This window comes from Elephantulus edwardii, unplaced genomic scaffold, assembly GCF_000299155.1.
Source record: "Elephantulus edwardii isolate Elephantulus edwardi_28Jun2011 unplaced genomic scaffold, EleEdw1.0 scaffold00114, whole genome shotgun sequence".
NCBI lineage: Eukaryota > Metazoa > Chordata > Mammalia > Macroscelidea > Macroscelididae > Elephantulus > Elephantulus edwardii.
Genome location: NW_006399864.1, coordinates 3721104 through 3748318, shown reverse-complemented (window position 1 = coordinate 3748318; position 27215 = coordinate 3721104). Strand labels below are relative to the sequence as shown.

The 27215-nt window shown below is 38.1% G+C and overlaps 1 protein-coding gene across 1 annotated transcript in view; it reads right to left on the bottom strand.

Moving 5' to 3' along the window:
- Positions 1 to 3462: 3462 nt before the first annotated feature.
- The window catches only part of EBAG9 (estrogen receptor binding site associated, antigen, 9), a 29451-nt gene continuing 5698 nt past the window's right edge, over positions 3463 to 27215 (bottom strand). The window contains exons 2-7 of the mRNA XM_006892334.1: positions 23049 to 23146; positions 14643 to 14721; positions 13609 to 13767; positions 11701 to 11808; positions 8330 to 8421; positions 3463 to 3772 (exon numbers count right to left, since the gene is read on the bottom strand). Of these exons, the coding sequence (XP_006892396.1) occupies positions 3652 to 3772; positions 8330 to 8421; positions 11701 to 11808; positions 13609 to 13767; positions 14643 to 14721; positions 23049 to 23131 (642 nt within the window). The 5' untranslated portion in view covers positions 23132 to 23146 and the 3' untranslated portion in view covers positions 3463 to 3651. The remainder of the gene's footprint in view (positions 3773 to 8329; positions 8422 to 11700; positions 11809 to 13608; positions 13768 to 14642; positions 14722 to 23048; positions 23147 to 27215) is intronic.

Genomic DNA, 27215 nt, shown 5'->3' with positions numbered 1-27215 from the left:
TGACTTTGTTTACAAAGTGTGTTGTTTGGTTTCTCCTTCATCCAGCCCGTCACTGCTTCTCCAAGCCTCAGTTTCTCTGTATGCAAAATGGACATGATTTTCCACCCCCACTAGAGTGTAAGAAGTTGATATAATTACCTAAAGAATCACAGTGAACACATCATCAATATTTGATCCCTTCCTTAAAGGAGTCCTGCGGGTACAGTGATTATAGAGTGCTCAGCTGCTAACCAAAAGGTCAGTAGTTTGAACCCCCCCCCAGCCACTCCAAGGAAGAAGGATGTAACAGCAGACTGCTTCTGTTAAGATTTACAGCCTGGAAAACTGTAAAAATAGCAATTATGCAAGTCCCTCGCTATATGCCAGGCACTTGTATATAGTCTTGGCTATGAAATCACCATCCTCACTGAAGTGACCTGTAAGCCCAGGCGATTTGTCAAGTAACACTGGGCCATCTCTGTGACACTACAGCAGCTCTCAAAGTCAGTGCCATCAGTTCAGTAGATGGGGAAAATTCCCACAGGAAGTGTGCACGCAAGTCATGTGCAAAGGCAGCCTGAGATCCGGGATGGGGCTGACTTTCAGTCAAAGTTCCCCTGCAAAGGCTTCGAATTAGTGTGAGCAGCAGGTGTGGAAGGGTAAAGAAAAGCAGGCTGTTCTGGGATGTGGGGCACAGATGCCTAAGGTAGCGACTCTTTCCAACCTCCAAGTTTGAGCCACTGTGAATAAGCAACTTACTGGCTCTCAAAACTTACTCTGGTTAGTGAGCACACCCAACGGTCATGGCTAAAGGGCACTAAAGATAAAGGGTCAGAAGCAAAGCAAAATCATAAGCCCGAGAATAAAAGGAGTGCCCAGCTGTCACTATAACCTTGGAACACCCTTGATTATGTGAAAGAAATTATATATATTAAAAAAAAGATTTCTTTCATACACAAAAGAAGGCAACTAAAAAGCACACATACCCAGATGGAAACAACAGGTTTACTAAGCTGTCAGCTGTTAAAAATAGGAACTACTGTCTTCTTTTTTTCCTGTCTTCTTTGGCTCTCTCATTCCCTGGCGGTAGAGGTCTCAGCCTGACAGGCCCAACAACCTGGCGTTAGCCACAGTCACTCAGTGTTACTTTTACCCTTGCTTATACAACTATAAAAAGTTTCCTTTGAATAAGGGACTGAAAAAGAGAGTATGGAAATGAGCACAGTAGATTCCCTCAATTCTGCACTCCATTGGATCAAATGTGTATGTTAGCTATTTCTGGCCTAGACTGTTCTTCTAGTAAATACATCATTAGCGACAAAATTGAGGCCCTTCAGAACAGTGGCAGGGCAGAGTTTACACTATAGTGCTAGTTTGTAGAGCGGTGGTAGAAGTTTGATCCAGATGTCTGTCTCTGCAGTCACCACCTTCTCCCAACCATCAGTCTGCTCCACCCAGGGATAATCATGACCCTGGTCAGAGGCGAGTGAGGGCATGCCAAAACCAAGGAAGCCAGATGCTGAATGTTAAACTGTCAGTTCTAAAATGGCAACTCAGTAAAATATATGTCCAATTGAAAAGTGAGTATCTCTCCTAAAGCGTAGTAAGAGGGTACAGCTGAGAACATTTATGCATAAAAAATACAAAATAAATTTCATGTGTCCTTGATGACTTGTTATCTTAGTACATGAAATACACAATTTACATACAGTATTCACTAATTCTACCTATGCCTGCCCATACTGCCAATTCTAGTAAGGTCTTTCAGTAGTAACCCTCTAAACTGATAACTGTTTATTAAAATTAAAAACAATAAACCCCAGAATCCACAAATTTGGAAGCTAATGGAGCCTGCTGCTTTCATTACATATATACCATATACTTTTACCTCAGAGACTTCTTTTGGGGCTCCAATATAACAAATGTAGGAATTTAATTTATAAGCCAATAATGGCAAAGCAAATCAGGAACTGCTCTTTACCCTTATATGAGAAAAACCAGTTTCTTCCCAACTAAACATACAATCATGAGTATATTTTAATAAACAAAACCAAAAAACTACAACAAAAGTTCACATAGTTGAAAATCATGAACAAAGTAGAGCAGTAATTTTTTAAAAATGAGGGAAAACGCTAAAATTAATTTTACTACAGGAGGTTATCCTTTAGAAACTCCAAATTTAGAGAAGTCATGTGATACTCCTGTAACAACTAAAAAATTAATACAAATGAAGCGAAGAAAATTGTTTTTAAATATTAATCTATACTATTGTACTGAGAACTTATTGGCAGAAATTCTCAAATAAACATAGAAACTGAAAAGTGTGGTTTTGCACTTTAATAAAAAGCTGATTATCAACATTAAATTGCAATTAATTTTAATTAGAATTTATAAGCTTAGAATAAGAACTTAAATCAGCTCATTGTATAATTTATTATTTTAATGTGAAACAGAGCTGTACTTCAAATATATGAGCAATGTTTGGTCTACAAAAATGTTAATTTGTGGCAGTAACTTTTAAGTGAAAAATCTTTCCAAATTTTAAAGCCACAGTCAAACTACATGTATATTCATTCTTGAGGAAAAGTTAATGGAATTTGAAATGATCTAATATACATTTTTCAATCCATATGTATTGATTTCTTTAAGGGACAATACTGGAGGTAGTCAACACTCAGAAATAAAATATTATTCCTATCTCAGTTTATAATTTAATGAATGCCAACAACACAGGCAACTTGTAGGATGTCAGAATTACAAAACTGATATATCTCTCAATTAATAAAGTTTGAAATAAAAGAACTGAAGGCATTCTCCAATTGTAAATTAATGGCTTTTAGGGAGGAAGGCAGTGAACTAAAGTACATAATGAAATCATAACATACTAAAGCCTACAATGAAAAGAAAAAAGTACTGGACATTAATTTTAAAAATTCATAAATTATGTTAAACAAATTTACCATATTAACTGATCTGCAGTGTGTTTATACATGCAATATAAATTACAAATATGTGTAATAACATTGCAACACCATTTAAAAGAACACAAAAATGTAGAAAAACCTTTATGATAAATAAAATTATTGCATTTAATGTCATTTTCTTGAACAAAACCCCAAAACCATCAAATTCCTTAATGTATCAAACAAGTAACACCATATTAAATTAGAGAAAAATGTATGCAGACACAAGCTTCTGATAACAGAAATTGAAAGTTAAAGCCATAAGTCTGTCTGATTTAGGTCAGGTAATCATGAACATAAAAGAATACTTAAAATGATTTTGTCATTATGAACGCTGAAGAAAAGCAATAATAGACAGCAGGGTTCTTTTCTACCATAAAATTATTTACACCCATTTATTTAGCTAGAGATACTAGCTTGGAGAGGTACTGGTACGTTCCATCTGTAATAACTGATAAGCAGTCACCTGTCTGGTATTTGGATCACGGTGAAGAAAATATTGTCGCATGAGCTTTTTTTAAGTCTCAACCACTAAGAGTTCAAAGTACTTTGGGAGGATTCTGGTGTCCCGGAGACTTGATGAATGCATTAAAATCAAGCAGTGTGTTTGTATTCTGAAAACACTCTTTAAGTCCATACAAATGGTCCTTGAACTATGGAGCTCAGAGTTCTACTGGCACTGTGACATCTGAAGAACATACAGCATTTGTTATGAAAGTTTCACACCGATTTTGTTTTGCTCTTTCTTCATTAGCCTTTGTGCTTCCTTTTCCATCTTTTTCCTTTGTTGTTCTGCTGCTCTCTTCTCTCTGTCTGCTATTTTCTGCTGCCTGAAATATGAAGAAAAAAAGGAAAGGCTTCATGTTTTTACTTAATAAAAGTAGCCCCTCGGTGAATTAACACAAATTTCTGAAGGCAGTATCTTTTACCGTCATCAAAAAGTGCCTTGATTTCCCTCATTGCTTTGAAATTTCAAAGCATTAAAAAATACTACTTCTTTTCATCCTTACAAAATGACTTGCAGAGTAGAAGAGACATGATGTTTTTAAAAATAAAACGAAGAATAAACATTAAGTGAATTTTCAAAGGATTTAGTACATAAAATTCAGTGCATACAAGCCCACATCTCCTGATCCCCTCTTCTTTTACATTATTTCCACTTAAAAAATACTTCCATTACACTATCTTTTTTAAAAATATCATTCAGAAGAGCTTGATATTGAAGATTAAATGTAATTTCATTTTAGTAGTTAAGAAAAATTAGCTAAAAGAAGCTAGAAATGTAAGGATTAACACTCAACCAACTGTACCGGTCAAAGGGAGAATGGTAGTCATTTACTAAGGAAATTCACTGCCAGTGAGCTGATTCCCACACACAGTGACCATCAGTGGGTTTCTACGACATGGACCTTTTACAGGAGGGGCCTTCCCATCCTTCTCCCAGAGAGAAGGTGAAGGATAAAAGCTGCTGGACTTTTAATTAGGAGTTCAACACATCTCACAATTCACTTCTCATGAGCCCAACTCCAATGTTCCAGAAACATTAAGCTTATTGGCTGATTTTTAGGAACTTGGTATTAGAGGGAGTGATAAATGGCAGAGGGCAGTGGGAACAGAAGTTGTTGCTAGAGCTGACGGGTCAGGGTGGAAAAAATAAGTATGGTGCTAAGATGAAGAAGGAAATGGTAAGTGAGATGTAGCAGACAGACATTAGGTTATATGCAGAGAAATTCAGCACAAAGTCCCTGAATAAAGAATAGTTCAAAACTAACTACACTGAGCAAAGTGTACATAGAGCTGTAAGTCACACATCTAAATGACTAGAGAGAATTATGGATGACCAAGACTCAAGAATATGCAGGGATTTGTTTAAGTAATATTCTGACCTTCACTATCAATTTAGTTACTAAAAAGAATTTCTAGAGAAACTTTTCATTAGCTCTGCTCACGTTCAAGAAAAACGAAAACTTTACATTAAAAAAAAAGCCCAAAGCCCAGTGACAAAATGAGATTTTTAGACACAAGTAACAGTTTAGAAATCACTACAGACAAATTATATTTTACCTCTCCAGATTCATGTCTGCTATTACTAACTACACTAAAATCTTTCTTAATAGTATTAATATGGGGATCAGATTTAGATGGTATGGAATATATTGGTTTTTATATGCTGTTGAGTCATTTGTGACTCATAGTGACCCTATGTACAATAGCTCTGAACCCTGTTCTATTCTGAGCCAAATTCATCATCTCTGACACACCCACCCCATTACTCTAGTCATGGGATCAATCCATCTTATCGAGGGTCTTCCTCTCTTGAGTTGTCCCTCCACCCTCCCAAGCATGACATCCTTCTCCAAGGACTGGTCCCTCCTTGCAACATGTCCAAAGTATGTAAGACAAAGCTTCAGGATCCTTACCTCCAAGGAGCAGCCTGGTTTCACCCTCTTCAGGACGAATCTGTTTGTTTTCCTAGAGTCCATGGTATATTCAATACTCTTCTCCAGCACCATAGCTCAAGGGAATCAATTCTCCTTCTATCATCTCTAAATTCTCAGTGGTCTATGGGGGTGGTAGTAATATATGGACACCTTCAGTGCCCTCTTGCTCTACTTATACCACATGTAGCACAAAGCTTGTCTATCATTGACTAATAGATTCCTTTTACCAATCGATCATTATTTAAAACACTAATTTTTTTTTTAAATTGCCTTTAGGAAGAAGCAGAAAGAAAGAAGTAAATTCTTCCTTTCTAATTAATGACACCAGTAATCACATTCAACAGTCTTGGCTCCAGCAGTCAGGAAATTAAAAGACTAATTGCATTGGGATAATCTGCTGTCAGGGACCTCTCCAGAGTACTGAAAAGCAGTGATGTCAATCTAGAGACCAAGGTGTGCCTAGTTTAGGCCATGCTTTTTGCAATTACTTGCTATGCATCAAAGAGCTAGACACTGACTTAACAAAGATAGAAGAGGAATCGATGCCTTCATATTGGACCACCAAGAGAACAAATAGGTCTCTCTTAGAGAGGGTGAAACCAAGTTTCTCCTTGGAGGCTAGGATTTTGAAGCTCCATCGCACATACTTTGGGTATAAGGCCAGAAGGGACCAGTCTTTGGAGATGGACATCATGCTCAGAAAAGTGAAGGGACAGCAGAGGAGAGGAAGACCCCCGATGAGATGATACAGTAATGGGTTTAGGTGTATCAGAATCAGTGAGACTGGCTCAGGACAGGGTACGGTTCACACCTGCTGTATATAAGGTCGCTATGGGTTGCAGGCGACTTGACGGCACTTAACAACAACAGCAACAACAACAACAAATCACTGTTGGTGTTATGTGTCATTCAGAAGTAACTGTTCCATAACTGACCCTCCAACAGATTTTCAGAGGCAGTAAAATGCTCATCTTTCTCCCATGGAGCAACTGGTGGATTCAAACTGCATGCCTTTGGGTTGGCAGAGGAGCTGCTTATCCACTAGGCTACCAGAGTTCCCTAGTAATCACTATAATCTCCAAAATATTTGAAGATATCTAGATTTGCTATGAGTCACAAGTGACTTGATGGCACCTAACAACAACATAAACTATTAGATGACTTGTCCTCCATGTATTTGTATTAATAAAAATAAAATATTAGACATGCAACATAAATGTTATGGCTTAAAACATTTCTTTATAACAAAACCATTACTCTTAAAAAAAAAGTCATGCTGAAACCAAGAAGGACCTGGCAAAAACAAAAATAGTCAAACGAAAAATCATTTCCAGTCATTTAACTGCACCCTCTACTGACTATTCAGGGTAACTGTAATTTATTGACACACTAAAGTAAAGGAGATGAGTGATTCTGTTAACAGAAAAAACACAAAAGAACTCCCAAAGCCAGTGCTGCCTGGTTGGTTCCCACTGATAATGCCCTGACCAGGCAGCGCAGAACTGCCGACTGAGTTTCTAAGGCTGGGCGTCCTTACACACGCAGTCAGCCAGGTATTCTTCTGCAGAGCTGCTGGTGGACTCATCTGGAGCTGCCCTTTTGGTTAGTAGTCAAGAGCTTTAAACACCGTGCCACCCATGGTTACCCCTACTATGAAAACAATCTTTTCAAATAAAAAGAACATACCACTGTATTTTATTGTATCATCATTAAATAGGTAAGCAATTTAGACACATTTAAATGATCAGTGACGATAGCTCGAAGATAAATTTTCTATTCTTTAACCTTACATAGCAGTAGTAGGCTGTTGTTGTTGTTGTTATGTACTGTCTGTCCAGTTGGAACCAACTCATAAATGCCCCTCCAGTGGGTTTTCAGACTGTGGGTTTGCAAACGAAGAGATACCTATGTTCCTCCCTCAGGGCAGCTGGTGGATTCCAACCACTCACCTCCGGCTTTGCAACATAATTCTCTATCCACTAGGGCACAAGAATTTCTTGATTATAAAAACAAAGACTCTAACAAACCATGAAAATAAACTTTAAAACCTCTCAAATATTTTCTTTACTGAAGAAAGGGCAGTTTCTGGCTTATTTTATCTCATGGAGTTTTCAGATGTATGGGATTTATGTACAACTAGAGAGTGAAAACATATAAGGTAAAGCAGTCTGTGTGTGTGTGATTATATTTTTTTTTCATCCAGAAGCGTGCTAAACTATCAGTTACTATGTGCTGTCTAGTTGGGAGATGGCTCATAGCTGATCCTACTGCAGGCTTTAAGAGGCAACACATAGCAGAGAAACGAACTGCCCATCTTCTTTTCCTCATACCAGCAGGTAGACTTGAACTGCCTGCCTCTGGCCAACAGTACAACTCCTTAACTACTAGGCCATCAGAACTTCCTTATTTGACCATACCAAGTAAAAATAAAGCTCCGATTTCCTAGAGGAATATATAGTGGACACTCACATTAGAGTAGCATTTTAAAAGGAACTAAGTATTAAGGAAAAAAATTTAAACTTGCTGACAGGGAGTCAATGTCAACTCACGGCGATGTATCACCATATTTTTGAGGCTGTAAATCTTAAGGAGAACACACTGTCCCTCATCTTTGTCCCATGAAGCAGTGGAGGATTAGAACTAACAACACTTTGGTTAGTAGTCCAACATATAACCACTACACCACCAGGGCTCCTTGAAGTATAACACATATACTATAAAAGGTTTTGTTTGCCATTAATAAATCTTTTTTAAAAAAATTCTTGGTTTCTGGAAATGACATTTTAATTATGTAAAAAAATCTATGTCATCTGAAATACAAAAAAATATTTCACATTATTTAATGTTCAAATGAAAACTAATGAAGACAAGACAGCATTTGGCAGAGAAAAGGGAGTAATACATCCAGCTCTTCCACTCTCTGTAATGTAAGTATCACTGACATACCTCAAGACTTCTTCTGCTTGCCAGGCCGCATCTTCTTCCTCCTCCCATGCATTGGTATTTTCTTGCCAGGTATCTAAGTCACCCAATTCAGGCTACAACAAAAAGAAGAAAATAAAATGATCATACAGAAATTTCTTCAGAAAGTTGCTAAGAAGGGTATATATTCTTGTGCTGTTGAGTACCTGCGACTCACAGTGACCCTACGTACAACAGCCCTAAATGCTGCTCTATCCTATGCTGGTCTTATTGTCTCTGACACACCTACCCCTTTACCGCAGTCACTCAATCAATGCATCTCATCGAGGGTCTTCCTCTCCTGCACTGTCCCTCCACCCTCCCAAGAATGATATCCCTCACTAAGGACGGGTCCCTCCTTGCAACATGTCCAAAGTATGGAAGATGAAGCTTCAGAATCCTTGCTTCCAAGGAACAGCTCAGACTCACCCTCTCTAGGACGAACCTGTTTGTTCTTCTAGCAGTCTATGGTTTATACAAAATTCTTCTTCAGCACCACAGCTCAAAAGTACCACTTCTCCTTCTATGATCCCTAGTCACTGTCCAGCTTCCTGATGCATAGCAAGTAACTGCAAAGACTATGGTCTGATTCAGGCGCACCTTAGTCTCCAGACTGACATCTTTGCTCTTCAGTATTTTGGAAAGGTCTCTGAGAGCAATTCATCTTTTAATTCCCTGGCTGCTTGTACCAAGAGGTTGACTGTCAAGTCAAGCAAACTAAAGCTGTGAACAATCTCAATCTCTTCACCATCTATCATGATGCTGCCAATCAGTCCAGTGGTGAGAATCTTTGTTTTCTTGATACTGAGCCTCAATCCATATTGAAGGCTGCAGTCCTTGACCTTCTGCAGCAATCGCTTCAGGTCCTCCTTAATTTCAGCAAGCACTGTTGTGTCATCTGCATAACACAGACTGCTGATGAGTCTTTCTCCAATCCTGATGCCACATTTCTCCTCATAGAAACTAGCCTCCTGGATAATCTGTTTTGCATAAAGATTGAAAGGGTATGGAGATAGGACACATCCCTGGCATAAACCCTTCCCAATTTTGAATCATGCTGTGTTCCCTTGCTATGTTCTGATGACTGCCTCCTTGTCCATGTATAAGTTTTGCATAAGCACAATCAAGTGTTCTGGGATTCCCATCCTTCTCAGTCAGTTTGTTGTGATCCACACAAACACAGTCAATGAAACACAAATAAGACATTCCTCTGGTATTCCCTGCTTTCAGCCAAGGTCCATCTAACATTAGCTAAAATATCGGTACTATCATGGCCTATTTTAAACACAGCCTGCACTTTAGGCAGTTCTCTGCTGATGTGCTGTTCCAATTGTTTTTTTTGGATAATCTTTGGTAGAATCTTGCTTGAATGTGATATCAATGATATTGTTCAATAATTTCCACACTGTCAGGTCACCTTTCTTAGGAATAGGAACAAATACACTCTTTTACAGTCAGTTGGCCAGATGATCGGTAATCATTAATTGGTATGCCATCAATTCCTGGGGCCCTGTTAGTTACCAATTCTTTCAGAGCAGCTTGGACTTCTTTCGTCATCACCACAGGCTCTTGCTCATATGTTTTTTCATGAAATTCTGTGTCTGCCAATTCCTTTTGGTACAGGGACTCTGTGTACTCTTTCCATCTTCTTTTAATGCTTCCTGGATCATTTAATATTCTGCCCAAAGCATCCTTAAGTATTGCAACTTGAGGCATGAATTTGTAATTTGTTCTTCAGTTTCTTCTGCTTAAGAAATGCCAAGCAAGTTCAGCCCCCTTGATTTTCTGACTCCAGCTCTTTGCACGTTTCATTGTAATATTTTATTTTGTCTTCCCGAACTGCCCTTTGAAGTCTTCTGTTCAGCTCCTTATTATCTTGACTTCTTCCCTTTGCTTTGGCTTTTTTCCACTCCAGTGCAATATTCAGTCTCTTCTGACATCCATCTTGGCCTTTTCTTTCTCCTGTCTTTGTAATGACCTTTGGCATTCTTCATGGATATTTTTCTTTTTAAAGTTTATTTTATTACTTTGTGTGTGTGTGAGTGTGTGTTCTATCAAATAGGATCTGACTGGTTCAGGAGGAGATTGCCCCTCCTTCTCCAGCAGAGCATCTGGTGGATTCGAACCGTGTACCTCTGGGATTGCAATGCAGCATTTTGCCACTAGGTCACTAGAGCTCCCTATGGATGATATTCTTGATCTTCTCCCACTGCTTTTCTGGCCTTCACTCACTAGCGTTAAAGGCTTCAATCCTATTCCTGAAATGGTTTTAAAAGTCAGGTGGGATTAGACTTAAGGTCACTTTTTGGTTCCTGTGGATTTAGTTTTCTTTATCTTCAGACTGAACTTGCACATGAGTAGTTGGTGGTTGTTATACAATCAGCACCTGGCCTAGTTTTCACAGCTTCTCCAGTAATTCTTTCCACAGATGTAATCTATCTGATTCCTATGCATACCATCATGTGAATGTTTCTTATAAAACAGTTGGAATGAATAAATCACTGACTGTGCAAAATTCTATCATTCTATGTCCAGCTTCATTTCTGTTACCAAGTTCATGTTTTCCAATTACTGATCCTTCTTCTCTGTTCTCTCTCCCTTTTGCATTCCAGCCTCCCATTATAATTAACTCAGAACTTCTCACTCCCCCATTAACACACTTATGTGGATTTTTTAACATCTTTAGCATAACCAAAAAAGGCCCACACAACGAGGCTCCTAGTTTTGCCTGGGACTGAAGAGTTTTTTGTGTTACAGGGCTTTCAGAATTAGAGCTGGAATACAGCCATCCTGGGAAAGTACAGCTCCCTTCTCAGCTCATGTTTTAAGGAGTACTCCTTTTGATTGTAATTTTTCTCCTTTTATTTAGTATAGAACAGAAAAGAATACATCTGTTTCTCACTTTTGAATAAGAAGGGAGAGTGAGGAAAAAAGATCATAGATTGAAGTAGAAACTATTTTTACTGAGGAGATGAACCAGAACAAACCAAAGATTCTGAACTAGCCCAGACATTTTCATTTAGGCATAGGTAACTTATAATAATTTCTCAGCAGCAATTATCAGAGTCTTTGGAAAAATGACAAATCAGAAATGCTTTCTTTGACTAGAATATGTCTATATCCTGCTTCCTTCTCCCTGGACTACTTATCTGATGTCATCAAGTTTCTACTCCACGCCACATTCTCTCCCCAAAAGCCACACCTGGAAAATGTTGCTTTTTCTTCCATGAACCTATACAAATGTTCAGTTAGGTGTGAAAGCTTTTATGGGTGTAAAATGAGCGGCATCAATCTGTGTGAGTTAAGTAGGCCTCTTTACATTTTTTTTCAAGCTTAGACAGCATTAACACACTCACGGACTGGTGGATGAAAGGCATATCTTGTGTAGCTGCTAATCTGCTAGAGAAACCTGTGCTGCCATCTGGGACGCCGAAAGTTAATGGTTCTCTCTTCTTAATAACAATCTAAAAAGGTGAAACAGAATTATAAGGTGATTTTATATATATCACTACTTAAACTAAATAAGCAAGCGACCACAGCAGTTTCTAAGTCATTTGTTATAACAAACTCTACCCTGCTTCTTTTAAAAGTGAAATGTAAAACTGAACAAACAGTACTGCAAAGAGTGTAAAAATTCCCAGGCAATTCTTATATTAATTCAAATGTATGCTAAAAAAAGTATATCTCACTTCTTTCAATCATTTTTGTCTTCTTTCTTCTTCTCCCTACTTTCCTCACACCAACAGTGAATACTCAGTTTCACTGCAAAAAATATGACCACAGGGTTGCAAAGTTTGGTGGGTGGGTGGGTGGGGAATGATATGAAGGATCCAGGTAAAAAGGCTGATGATGGGCAAAAACCAATGTGATTAATTTTGTAAACCATAATGCATGAGACACAATGTGAATGAAAAATAGTGTGAAATACAATGTCTATGAACTTTGTAACAAGCTAATAAGTAGAAAAAAAATATGACCACGTACCAGACTGTGCCAACAATACACCCTAAGCATGTAGACTGGCTATAAATGCATTCATTCCTTCCAACCAATAAGGGCAGGACACATTTGCTGTGTGTTAACTACCAGCATTTGTGTATAAAATCCTTTATTAAGGTTCTTTATCATTTACCAGCCTCTATTGAGAGCAGCAATCCGCTTCCATAAAGCTTCATTTAATGGTTCCTTGTAAGAATGTAAACGTTATCAGCCTTGACAATGTATATATAAATGTACAGTTGAAAATGCTGAAAGGCACAAGTGGGTGAAGAACCTATTAGGGTAGCTAATGTCCTCCTTTTATAAAGTATAAGAAATATTTTCAGTTTGAAGCAATGAACCTTTAGTGTATGCATGAGGCTTGCTTACGTCTTTGTTTCATTTTTTAAAACGGACACTGGCAAAGTAGAATGGAATCATAGCATTTAATATTTGAAGAAATGACAAGAGACGGGAGGGTAGTATGCAATTAATCTTCACATTTTATAGGATGAAGTCAATGAACAGTGCCTGTAAAGGATACTTCAAGGATTAGCAATATAAGTACATTATATATAGATATGATATCAAACACTAGAAGAAACCCACACAGAAAAAACTATGAGTGGCTGCTTCGGGGAAGCAGACCTGCCTATGAAGTGATATGCGGAGAGATTTGCTGCTTTTCATTTTAAATCCTATAATCTTTGACTTGGAAAAAAAAAAAGAAAAAAACATGCACATGTACTATTTTGATAAAAACAGTCTACCACTGTTCTCTTTCCAGTGATTTTCTACATTTCTAAGTAGAAAATCATATTTAACTTAGAAGGAATTCAGTAAAGAAATAAAGTAAGGGTGACTAACACAAAACACCTAACAGTTTAAGCCTTCAAAATTCTGTATCAGTTCTACAGTAGTTACAAAGGATGGCAATGACCTGTCAGTTGCAAACCTCAATGAACTTGTAACTCTTTTAAGGCTATAACTGTACAGCTCAGTTCAGCTTAGTTTCCATACAAGAGAATGATGTTTAAAATCTGTATAAAATGGGGTTTCAATAAATGCTCAGATAAAATTTTTAAAATCTCAGGAATACAACTTTTTATATCTATGACTAGATCACTTGAATATATATATATGTCTAATGTAACATGACAGAAAAACAAATTGATGAATACTTTCACATAAATATTAATTAAAATATCTAATCATTATTTATTTTAAAGTACCTCTAGAAATTTAAAAAATAGCTAAATGTCCTATAGCACAAATGATTAACGTACTTTCTGAGTTTTCCTTATATTTGGCGTCATGTCCTTAAAATAGTCAGGTTCCAATTGTTCCAAAGCATTCTGTGGTGCTGACACAGTCCCATTCCCTCCTTCAATCTTTACACTTGTGGGTGCATCTTCATCCCAAGAAGTCCACTCTTCAACATCTGTCTAAATTAAATCGATCAACATAGTCACAAAAGTGCAACCTACTCCTCATTTGCAAACTGCTACAAAAACTCATTTTTTAAAGAGAAGTTTTCTAACATTTGTAGCCACAGTAAAATGTACCGTTTTATATCACATACTAAAATGAGATTTTAAAAAACTATTGAAAGAAAATATTCTCACTAAAAAGCAGACATTCTGATATACTCCATTCCACTCTATTAGTAAATAGAACAGCAAATTTTTCTAAATCTGAACTGACATTTAGAACTATAAACCACAGGAGGAGGACTGAAAATTGTGACTTAATCCTAAGTGAGTTGACTGCCTGATAAAAACAAAAAGCATTTACATTCTGTATATAATTTAAATAAGATAGAGGTGCAAAAGCAAAATATTCTTATTACAATTCAAAACTATTCGATATTTAGAGAACAAAAAACAATTCATATGGGAAGAAGTAACATATCAACTTCCAAGGTCACATAAATGTCAGAATTATCTATCAAAGACTTTAAGATAGCTATCCACTTCCTAAATAAACTACATGCCTCCAGAAACCCTATGAACTTTGATAAATGTCGATAGTTGTAGAGGGGCTTCAGGCCTTTTGTTCATAGGCTTGCAATGAGTCATGCTCGACTCAAAGGCAATCAATAACAATATTATAAAAATACTCAAATAAGCAATTAACAAACACTCTAACAATCAACAGGAAAAACAGATAAACTCAAAGGTGGGGAGAAAAAGGAAGAAGCTAAAAAAACCCAGCGGAAATGTTGGAAATTAAAAGTAGAACAAGAAAAACCAAAGTCTTGGCAATGATCAATTTGAAGAATAGTGTCTGAAAAATGAATTCAACCTTAAAAAGAACTTACCTGCTTAGGAACTGATGAATAATCAACTGTAGTTGGCAAAGTTATTTGGTCACCACTTAATTTCCGTCCTCTGCCAGACCTGAAACAAAAATCAAGTTCTCTATTTCAAGAATTAGCAAACAAGAACTGGCAAACACATGGCAGACAGTAACATTTATAAGATCTCAATTTAAAATTCTTTCTTTCCATTAAGACTTGCTCATGAAGTTAAGATTAAAAGGCATGATTCAAACTCTGGTGGCCCAGTGATAAGAAACTGTGCTGCAGTCCAGATGGCACACAGTTCATATCTATCAGCTGCTCCCTGGACGGGGAGTCTCCTCCTGTACGATTTACTGCCTTTGAAAATTTGCTGGAGCGTCAGCTATGAGTCAGTCCCAACAAAACAACACACAACAACAATTAAGCTAGCATAGCACACAACAATTAAGGCAGCATAGCTTCTTTTTTACTTAGGACTCAGAATTACAGCTAAACTCAATTAAAAAAAAAAAAAGAAGCAAAGTTGTTTCAAATCCAGCCCCTTTGGGCACTGTAGATTCAAGTAAAGCTCTGGGCCACCTATTTTTTTTCTATTTTTCGGAGTGACTTGATGTTTACTTGCTTTTCATACTAGATTTTTTTTGTGTTAGAAGTCTTAAAATCTTTTTAATATGATGAACCAAACTGGTAAATTTTAAAATTAGGACAAAAAGTACCATACTAAAGAAAGCTCTCCGTTGTAATACAGTACACTGTTAGGATCATGGGCTGAGTAATCTGTTTAAATCATGGTTTTCAATTCTATCTCTACTAATTCTAACTAGAATGACTCAACCTCTCAACCTCAGGATCCTTATTTATAAAATGAAAATATTCAATCTGCTTTTGTAGGACTGCTGTCTAGATTTTGTGTGTGTGTGTGTGCCCAAGTTTATTGAAAATATTACAGCACAGGAGACAGACGCAAACGGCTCTACGTGGTGTTCTGAAATTCATCCCAACTGTGGGCTGAGTGACCTGAAGGTTGGACAGACTGCCAAAGTGCAAGAGTTTCAGCATTTCCTTAGTATCAGGATCTACTTCAATGATCTCCTGATCCAGGGCTAAAACCTCTGGTACATAATTCTCTCTCCTCCTGCAGCTTAATGGAGATACCTCTCACAGGCCCTCTCTGAATCATAGCCTGCTATCTTGTTCTGGAGTTTCTTGCTGGGAATAATGGCAATCTCCTTGCATACGTGCTTGTTTGTGTCAAAGTCATTACCCAGGAGTGTGTAGTATTTCTCAATGATGACCGGGGCCACCTTCTTCATGGTTTTGGTGCGAATTTGGCCCATGTTGGCGGGTCCTTGGTGAAAGAGGAAATAGGAAGTACTTGCTGTCTAGATTTAATAGCTATATTTAAAGTATTTAAGGCAGTGCCTGGTACCTAATAAGATACTAAAATATCTTATATATAATATAGTAGTAGCTACTATAAATGACTAACCTATTTTTAGGCCAAAATTATAAGTTTTTATAAACCACGCAACTCTCATGCATCATTTCATAAGTGCACTATACCTTATTCATTTTACATGTTGCTAACTTCAACTCTTTTTCTTGTCCAATAGATTTAACACTACACTGGGGTAAAACTGTTATCGTAGAAACTTTACTTAAAGTATGTATTTTTCTAAACCAAGTGCAACAGACAGTGAAATTAACAGGCTCATAATGGAAATGGGGTATCATGTTGAAACCAAAGAGCAGGACTGCACAAAGATCTAAGTATTACTCAGAATACTTAGTGCTGTTGCTGTTAGGTGAATCTTGTCCTATGCTGTGCTATCATCATCATCATCATCATCGCTGATACGCTTGAACCCGTTGCTACAGTTACCATGTCAATCCACCTTGTTGGGGGTCTTCTCTTTTGCCATCCCTTCAAGTTTCGAAGAATAATATCTGTTTCCAAGGACTAGCTTCTCCTAGAGACACACCAAAACATGTGCACTGAAGCCGCACCATTCTAGCTTCCAGGACCACTGTGGTTGTACTTCCCAGAGACATCTGTTTGGAGTTCGTTTGCAATCAATAAGATATTCAGTGTTCTTCCCCAACACCATATTCAAAGGCATCAATTTCTCTTCAGTCATGCTTATTCACTGTCTACCTCTCAGATGCAGAGCAAGTGACTCAAAAGACCATGGCCTCAATCAGGAGCTCGTTGGCCTTCCAACTGATACTGCTCTTCAGGATTTTGGAGAGGTCTCTGACAGTGAACTGGCTCAAAAAAACGAGCCTCCTGATCTCCTAACTGCTGGTACCAGGGGTGGTGCTTGACTCTCCAAGACGAAATCATTTGACAGTTTCAATCCTTTCGCCATCTATCATGGTGTTGCCTACTGGTCCAGGGGTTAAGACCTTTGTTTTCTTGATGTTGAGATAGAATCTATATTGAAGGTTATAATCCTTGATCTTCTGCAGCACGTTCCTCAAGTCCTCACTTTCATTAAGCAAGATGTGTCATCTGTACAATGAAGGCTGTTTATGAGTCTTCCTCCAATCTAGATGCCACATTCTTCTTGATAGAGTCCAGTTTCATGAATTAACTGCTTAGCATATGCTGAACAGGTATAGAGAAAAGATACAACCCTTTTCTGATTTTAAACCACACAGTGTTCCCTTGTTCTGCTGGGACAACAGCTTCTTGGACTCTGTATAGATTTTGTATGAGCACAATTAAGTGTTCTGGGATCCTCATTCTTCTCAATGTCAGCCACAGTTTGTTGTGATCCACACAGTCAAATATCCTTGCACAGTCAATAAAACACAGACATTCTTCTGTTATTCTCTGCTCTAAGCCAGGATCCATTTGACATCTGCCATGACATCCCTGCTGCCATAGCCTCTTCTTAACCTGGCATGAACTTCTGGCAGTTCCCTGTCCATGTCCCCATAAAAACCAAATATGACCTTGAGCATATTCCCATCTGAATTAAAAAATCATCTTAAGAACAGATCTGAGACATTGATCACCAATGATAGAAGACCAAAAAATGGGATGAAATCAAGGCTATTATGCAAGAAGAGAGCAAAAGGTCATTAACAAAGACAGAGAAGAAAGAAAAAAACCAAAATAGATGTCAGAAGCAACTATGAAATTGCATTGGACTATAATGGAGCAAGAGAAAGGGAAGAGATACCAAAGTAAAAGAGCTCAAAAGATGATTTCAAAGGGCAGCTTGAGAAGATAAACCAAAGTATTATATAGAAAAGAGCAAAGACCTGGAGTCAGAGAATAAAGTGGGATGAACTTGTTTGCTCAAGCTGAAAGAACTGAAAAGCAATTCAAGCTTTGAGCTGCAAAGCTGAGATACCCACGGCAAAATCCTGAATGATCCAGAAAGCATCAAAAGAAGATGAAAGAAATACAAAGAACACTTTACCAAAAAGAATTAATTGGTCAACACTGAAAAATTTTAAGAAGTCTCCTATGAGTAAGAGCCAATGGTAACAAAGGGAGAAGTTCAAGCTGTGTTGAAGACAGTGTCAAAGAATATGGCCTCAGGAATAGAAGGGACACCAAATGACATGTTTCAGCTAACAGATGCAACTCTGGACATGCTAGCTGGATGACTAGAAGAGATAAATATTTAATAAAAGTAGAAAGTGATGTTGATAAGTGCTGTCAAGACGCCTGCGATCCACAGCAACCCTGTGTACAATAGCTCTGAAACCTGCCCTGTCCTGAGCCTGTCTCATTAATTCCAACATATCTACCCCCATTGCCATAGTTACTGTATCAATCATCTCATCGGGGTCTTCGTCTCCTACACTTTGCCTCCACCCTTCCAAGCATGATGTCCTTCTCCAAGGATCGGTCCCTCCATGCTGCAAGCCCAAAGTATGTGAGACAGAACTTCAAAATCCTAGCCTCCACAAAGAAACTTGGCTTCACCCTAAGACATGATAGGTCTAAAACTACAAGAGGAAAAAAAAAATTTATATTTTATTGCTTTTACAAATCTCAAACTGAAACATATTTTGTTAATATTTGAAATCAACAAATAAAAATTACCTATCGTGTTAAAATAGGTCATGTTATTTCATTCATTATATTTAAAGCCCTACCTGTCATCTCTACCATCACTGCAATACCTCAGCACAGGCTGAAGATGCTTCCGTGTGACTTCTTAACCGCTGTCATCATCATCCCTGCCTCTGGGATTTTCATCTTCATCATCAGTACTCTGATGGCACACACAAATCCCAGTCTTTGTGAAGCCACCACAGAGGCTTCTGGAGCTCTCTCTCCCAAGTAGAAACCACCTACTTAAACACTTCTAAGATTTCTAAGTTTCTAAGATTTAGTTTTATAGTCAAAATATGCATAATGTGGTAACTGGTTAATTCAAGAGTTCTCAAAATTCAAATGTGAGGTATACAAAAAGCAAGGTTCTTTTTATGCACTTGAAAGCATAAGACTATAGTGATTCATGATTACTGATCATAGACAGTAGCGATAAGAAGACACAAATAGACTAAAAAATAAGCAGATTAAATACAGTTTAATGATTTCATATAAGATGATCTGGTAAGATTTTTCATATTCAAGTTCAGAGCCAAGAGCAATCATGAATCAGTTTTGCTTTATTTCTTCAATTAAAAAACAGATTTGGATGAGTACTGTGACAATTCCATTAATGCAGACTTGAGATTCCCACTAATAGCTATTTCATGCCACTGGCTTTGCTTTGTTTATGCCTTCAAATGATCACATGATTTTGGACAAGTTTCAGAAAATTCAAGATTCCAACTGATGACTCAAAAATGAAAAAGTTAAGGGATTTCATCATCAACTTAAATGAAACATGCATAATTTCAACTGTAGTTTTCCAATCATGTTGTTGTTATGTGCTGTCAAGTCACCTGCGAACCACAGCAACACTATGTACAACAGCTCTGAAGTCTGCCCTGTCCCAAGCCAGTCGCTCTGATTCTGACACACTTAACCCCACTGCCCTAGTTACTTTATCAGTTCATCTCATCTGGCATCTTCCTCTCCTGTACTATCCTTCCACCCTTCCAAGCATGATGTCATTCTCCAAGGACTGGGCACATGCCCAAAATATGTGAGATGGAGCTTCAAATTCCTAGCCTCCAAGGAAGAACTTGGTTTCACCCTCTCCAAGACAGACCTATTTGTTTTCTTGGCAGTCCATGGTATGTTCAAGACTTTTCCAATTATAAGGGTATTATAAAGTTGATCCCTGACCATGCTTCTATTTTTATTATACAAATAGGATCAAAAGTAAAATTTTTGAACTAATAAATAAAGTGGAAATTTACTTCTGGAAATGCACAAGACATGTGAGATATATACACTAGGTATACCATGCCAGAATTTATTTAACACAATTTCATAATGTTTGCATATTTCATGTGAGTGGGCACACTATTTCTGAAAAATATGGCAGTTATTTGCATCACTTCTAATTAATTTATAATCATCTAATTATCTGTGAGTCCACTTAATTGGTAAAATTACGTTTTTAACTAGGAAATTGGAATTTAAAATTCATTCATTTATGAGATGAACAGAAAAGTGTTATGATCTAATCTTAAATTTATAAATATTTTAGAAGGCAGCTCTGGTGGCCTGGTGGTAAGAAATTGCCAATCCAAAGGCAGACAGTTCAAATCTACCAGGTGCTCCAAAGGAGAAAGATAGGCTCCTCCCACGTGATTTACAGTCTCTGAAAACCCTCTGGAGGGTCAGCTATGAGTCTGTTCTGACTCACCAGTTCATAACAACAATATTCTGGAATATATGATAGATTTTTCCTCAGATCACTAACAAAATGTCCATTTCATTTAAAAGTCAATCAATACTTAATTTCCAAAACAGGAAATTACAATGACAACAGAAATTGTATTAATGTTTTAAATGATACACAATTTCTTGTTCTAAAAGTAATATATACTTATTGTAATAAAATATAATAAAACACAGATGTTGTTGATGATTGCCATTGAGTCGAGCACAACTCATAGCGACCTTATGAACAAAAGACCTCAAGACTGTTGATAGTTCTCCCCATAAAACCTGCAATTCATTAACACTACTACTGCTTTTAATGTCTTGCCTTCTAGACTCAAATTCATTCACTGCTCTAGAGTAAGAACCAACTGATAGGTGACGCAGGAGTGGGACTTCTGAGGCTGTAAATCACACAGGAGACGGCCCATCTTTCAGTTCAAACCTCTAGGGAGGTGCTATCTTTAGATGAATAGTAAAACTCCTAAGGACTAGGAAACCAGAGTTCTCTTACCTTACAGAATACCATTCCCAACCTGTTTATCTGCTTATGGGGCATTTCTATTTAGTTTTTCACATTTTTGTCATATTTGTGCACTTAGTTCACTGTTGTTTTTCCCCCTATACTCCCATATACTCCTTTCCAAAACAAATCCTATACTACTCCCTGGATAACTTCAACAGCGAACCACTGAAGCTTTCCTTTTCTTATATGATCTGGCCTTTTGAGTGCTCATCTCCTCTATATTTCATTCATTCATTCTCACTATCATACTCTAGATCTTTTTATTTTAAACCCCAAACTACTGCACTTCTAAAAGGCAGTTCAATGTCACACAATTTTGAAAATTTTAATAACCATTAAATGGTCAGCAAGCTAGAATTAATGTCTCCCAGCAACCCTTGCAGCTACATAATTATATGACTAAGTACTAGACAGTAGTCTGTTAGCAGAATTATTGTGTAACTTCCAAATTATGTCTGCTTTAAGGAGACATTATTTTCTCCTTTACTCTTAACATGGTGGCCTCAGGGTAAGAAGCTGTGCTGGAATCCAAGGCATGTGGTTTGAAGCACTAACTGCTCCACAGAAGGATGGGCATTCCCCTCCTGTGCAATTTTCTGCCTCTGAAAACCCACTGGGGGGTCAGCTACAGGCCGATTCTGATTCAAAGGCACACAGCATCAAGAGCACCAGTGGAGCAGGTGGTGCATTTGAACCATCTATTTTTGGGATTACATCACAGCTTCTTATGACAAAGTAATAAGGTCCAAACAGCTTCCTAGTTCCAAATATCCTAATAGTAATTTAGTAGCCACGTGAAAGATTAATAAACATAAACTGAAGGGGAAAAAAATCAAAAGTGACAATTTTTAAAAGATATATAAATTAAGCTTTCATAGATAGATGGATGGATGGACGGACAGAGAGATAGATAGATTTACACAGATATATAGAGAGAGAATGAGAGAGAATACACACATATATATGGAGCTCTGGTGGCAAGAGTCTGTGTCGCAATCCCTAAGGCAGGCGGTTTGAATTTGCCAGCTGCTCTGGAGGATGGTCAATCTCCTCCCGTGATTAATGCCTCTGAAAACCCCCTGGAAGGTCAGCTACGGCTCAGTTCTGACCGAGTGGTACACAACAACATACATATCTACTTTTTATATATAAATGTAAAGAAAAGTTAAATCTTAATTTTGCTCTTACTACTGGGGTGTGTGTACCTACTGGGCAGGTACTAGCACAACTTCTTAAATCTGGTAATATAACTGGACACTGCCACCCTCAATTCCTATTCATTTATCTGGCACAGCACCTGGTTTTTAAATTACAGCACTGACACCTAGCTTTGCAAAGACAGGATGCCACTAAAATTGTAAGCAAACAAATCTCAAGCATTTCCGAAGCTGAAGGGGACAGTGCATAATCTGCTCCTGCAGGTATGAAGTATCTACAGTCTGTAGTTCATGCACTGTCCAAGGGATGCTACTATTCTACCTCTGTAGAAACTGTTCACTGGGAGAAACTGTGAAATACCCGGTGGCCACTCCACAAGTCTGCTGCATGGAGTGTAACTGTCACTCCAGGGCGTGGGAGTGTTACAAAGTAAAGGGAACCTGAGTCCTGGGATGACCTACTAGCATCAAACAAAGTATACTGTCCTGGACACACACTCAGGAATAGTACTGAAGGGACACAATGCATCTATTTTGTTTAATGTGCTCTGTTATAAATTATTATAAGATATATAATTTCATCCCAACAGAAAAATAACACCACACTGCAACACAGAAAGAAATATTTATGCCTACTTCCACCTAATCATCTTCAAATTTTCTAATAATAAAACAATTATGTACATAAAAATATTATTTCATTATAAAGTCTATTTCTGAGATTCTACAGTATTAAGCATGCTATTTGAATGAGATGTAAGAATTTAAAAGAAAATATTTTAGAATTTTCAACATAAAAAATATGAGAAAGTAGAAATTAAAGAATGAATATTAACTGCAATCAAGATACTTAGCTTAAATATAATCTGTTCTTTTTTGTAGTTCCAAAAGAACAAAAGAGAGGTAAGCAAATCAGTGTGAATATAAAATAAGTTTACCTGCATATTAATCTTTTTAGGAATGAGAACACTGTGGCTAGGCAAGTGCAAACCTTAAATAACCGGAATTGTGTGATGGCCATGGTGAGAGTCACGATCTGTGGAAAAAGGTACAGAAGTAAATGTATTAAATTTCCTTCATCGGCAACACTAATCTGAAGTTGGGAAGCTCAGTTATGTACTGAAAAAGTGACTGCTGTATTTTCACTTCTCTGTACAAACTATATATAATACACTAAATTTAAAAATTAAAACGTAGGGAGCTCTGGTGCCCTAGTGGCAAGAAGCTGCACTGCAATCCCAAAGGTGTGCAATTCGGATCCACCAGAAGGAGAAGGAGGGGCAATCTCCTCCTGTACCAGTCGGATCGGATTCCACTGTACACAACAAGAAAAAAAAAATATTAAAATGTCAATCATAGCAACTGTTTGAGAAACTAGACTTTAATGAGGGAGCTCTGGTGGGCTCGTCCACAGGGAGCTGAGTTGCCAGCCCACAGATGATATTTCAGTCTGAATCCACAGGCAGCCTCAGGAGAGAAAGATAGGCAGTCTCCTTCTGTGTGATTTACAACCTCTGAAAACCTGCAGGTCAGTGAACTCTGAGTCAGTTTCAATTTGATGGCACTGAGAGGGTGTTTTAGGTTTTAAAGCGCTTTCAGCAGTCAAGAGAAAAAAACCTCAAGCGTTTCAAAATATTAACAGTGATTTTTTAAAAAAAAAATCTCATTTCAGTAACAGTAAATTTATTTTGTGGTCTGAATCCACCAGCTGCTCTGAAGGAGAAAGATGGGCAATCTCTTCCTATGCCATTTCTTGCCTTTAAAAACCTATGAGAGTTAGCTATCAGTCAGCTCTGACTCAACAGTACATACTAATCACAACTGATGGGCTAGTGGTAAGGAGCTGTGCTGCCAATTCAAAGGCAGGCAGTTCAAATCCACCATCTGACTCCATAGGATAAAGATAAACAATCTATTGTCAAGCAATTTACTGCCTCTAAAAACCCTCTGGAAGCTCAACTATGAGTTTGTTCAACCCTAACAGCACATAAAGCATATTTACTTAAAAAGTACACTGAGTCTTTTAAAGAAAATGAAACTATAGTTTGAAACTTCCCAGGCCAAGTTGGCTTACTGGTAGATTTTATTAGACACTTAAGAAAGAAACTCTATCGTTTATGGACAAGCTGTCCAAAAATTGAAGAAGTATTTCCAACTCATCTTTTGAAGCCAGCATATACTGAATATCAACAAAGATATTATAAGAAAACAAAAATCATAGGCCATATTTCATGAACACGGACTCATAAACTCTCTAAGAATATATTCATAAACTGAAATCAGCTTAAAAAAAGATCCATTTTACCCAAACAGCACACATTACCTGATTGCCAACTATTCATTCCCTCCCCTAAGAAAGTACATTTGTAAACACACTATGCTATTTTTTTTAAGCAATATGCAAAATAAAGCTGTCATGGCAAAGTGTATGAATATACCTCCTAGGGCAGGGAGTAGCTGACAAATAACCACGGAGTGTGTGCTTCCTCTGTGAAAATACTGTATAATATATCATAAGTAAGTGGGGCTGAGCCAAGGAATGCAAGGCTGGTTTAATACTGAGATGTAAACAGGTCTGTCCTGGAGAGGGTGAAACCAAGCAGATACTTGGAGACCAGGATTCTGAAGTTTCGTCTGACATACTTTGGGCATGTTGCAAGGAGGGACTGGTCCTCGGAGAGGGACATCATGTTTGGCAGAGTGGAGGGATGGCGCAGGAGAGGAAGACCCTCGATGAGATGGATCAATTCTGTGAGTGGAGTGGTGGGAATAAGTGTGTTTGAGGCAGCAAGGTTGGCACAGGATAGAACAGGGTTTAGATCTCTTGTACATAGGGTTGTTATGAGTTACAAGCGACTCAATGGCACATAACAACAGCAAACAATTCAACAGAGGAGGGATAAAAATTCTTTAAAATGAGAGATGGATCCCCAAACCCAGAGGCTTTAAATCACACTGAAGACTCCTTATCTTTCTCCCATGGAGCACAGGTGGATTCAAACTGTCCACCTTTGGGCTGGCAGTGCAACTGTCTAGCCACTAAAGATAGTATATTACTAGTATTTAGAAACTGTCATTATTTCCAATTTTTCCTTCATACATTTTAGTCATCTATTGTAGTGTTAAGGGTTTGTTATTCAAAATGGTCTCCCTAGCCACTGAATGACTTTGCCCTGTGGATGGAAGGGAATATGCAAATAGGGTGTGTTAGCCTATGCACAAGGGGATGCTAATCTCACTATTAAACTGAGCCGATGCAGCGGCAGCATTTTAGAATCTTACCACCAGCAAAGCAGCAGCAAGATAATGAAGAGTCCTTCAGGTCAAGACTCTTGCACCAGCCAGACCTGGGCCAATGGGAGCAGCAGCCAGAGCAGCGGCACAGGAACCAGAGACCTGACATGGGCAGAGCTGACCTTGGGACCACTACTCCACAGAACCAGCCTCAAGAGCCTTCAGCCGGTGTTTGTTGGAGGACTAACGTAGGAGAGCCACAAATGGCAGGACTAAGAGTTTAAAGCTGTGAGGCTGAAGCCCAAGGTATCAGGGCGCACATTTCATAAGCTGTCCTGGCTGAGGTGCAGGAGAGGAAGACCCTGGATGAGATGGACAGGGGCAGTGAGGGTTGGTGTGTCAGAATTAATGAGGCTGGCTCCAGAGAGTGCAGGCTTCAAAGCTGCTGCACAGAGGGTTACTATGGGTCATAGGCGACTTGATGGCACACAACAACAACAACAAAATGAGTTTTAGCACAAGTCAAAGTTGAACCAAATATATTAAGTAGCTAAGAATAACCATATTCAGAGTCTAAACACAAGTACAAAAAAAAGGGAAGGCAAATTGTTAGTCTATGAGATCAATCTATTTTCACCACTGGGAGATAGATAACATCTTAAATGAAATTAATCGTCTAGTGTGTAAGTCTGCCCCCATCATCACCTCCTCCCGCATCAGAATTGTTTCTGATAAAGTGTTTTAGCTTTTCTTTGCCTATTATCAAAAGGAAGAAAATTACTGAGCATTTACAAGTACCTAAACCCTATTAACTTGGTAATATAGAATCAGATTTCTTCATTTTCTAAGGGAGAAAACTAAAGAATTGACTAAATGGTAACTAATAACAACAAAGGACCCTGAAGTCAACTGCTCTGCTCACGGGAAGGTAGCAAGCTTATGACAGATTCACAACAAAACCTCAGGGGCTTCTGGGTCCACCTTCAGAAGCACTCATTACAACATGGGTTGTTCTCCTGTCAACCCTGACACAGATGCCCTAAAGAACTGTGTTGCTGTAGTCAGGTCCCATCAGGTCAGTTCCTATCCACAGCGACCCGACCACATCCTCACCCTCAGTCCTCACTATGGTTAGAGGGTCGTTGTAGGCACTGTGTCAATTCATCTTTTGAGAATCTTCCATCTCTTCACTGACTCTCTACTTTAAAAAGAATATATGGCCTTCTCCAGAGACTGGTCCTTGCTGATAATCTATCCACATCATGTGTGCCAATGTCCAGCCATCCTTATTGCCAAGGCAGATGCATTCTGGCTGTATTTCTTTCAAGACAAATTTGTTCATTCTTCTGGCAATACATGTATATTCAATATTCCTCACCAACACTGTGATGATTCAAATGCCTCAATAATTCTTCAGACTTCCTTAATCACTGTTTAACATTCCCGGGCATAGGAGGCAACTGAAAAAGACAAAAGCTTAGGTCAGGCTCACTATAGGCCGCAAAACAGCATATTTTTATCTTTCACATTTTAAAGAACTCTTTCGTACCAGACTGGCCCAATATAATTCATTGTTCGGTTTCCTGACTGCTGCTTCTCTAGAAACTGATTGCAGATCAAAGTAAAATGAAATCCTTGTCAACTGCAATCTTTCGTGTCTATGATACTGCTGCTTCTGGCTCAGTTGTTTTCTTTAGGTTGAGGTACAATCCACAATAAAAGGCTACATTCTTTCATTTTCACTGTTGTTGTTATGTGCTGTCGAGTCGTTTCCGACTCATAGCGACCCTATGCACAACAGCCTTAAACCCTGCTCTGTCCTGCGCCAACCTCACTGCCTCTGACACACCCATCCCGATTACCCCAGTCAC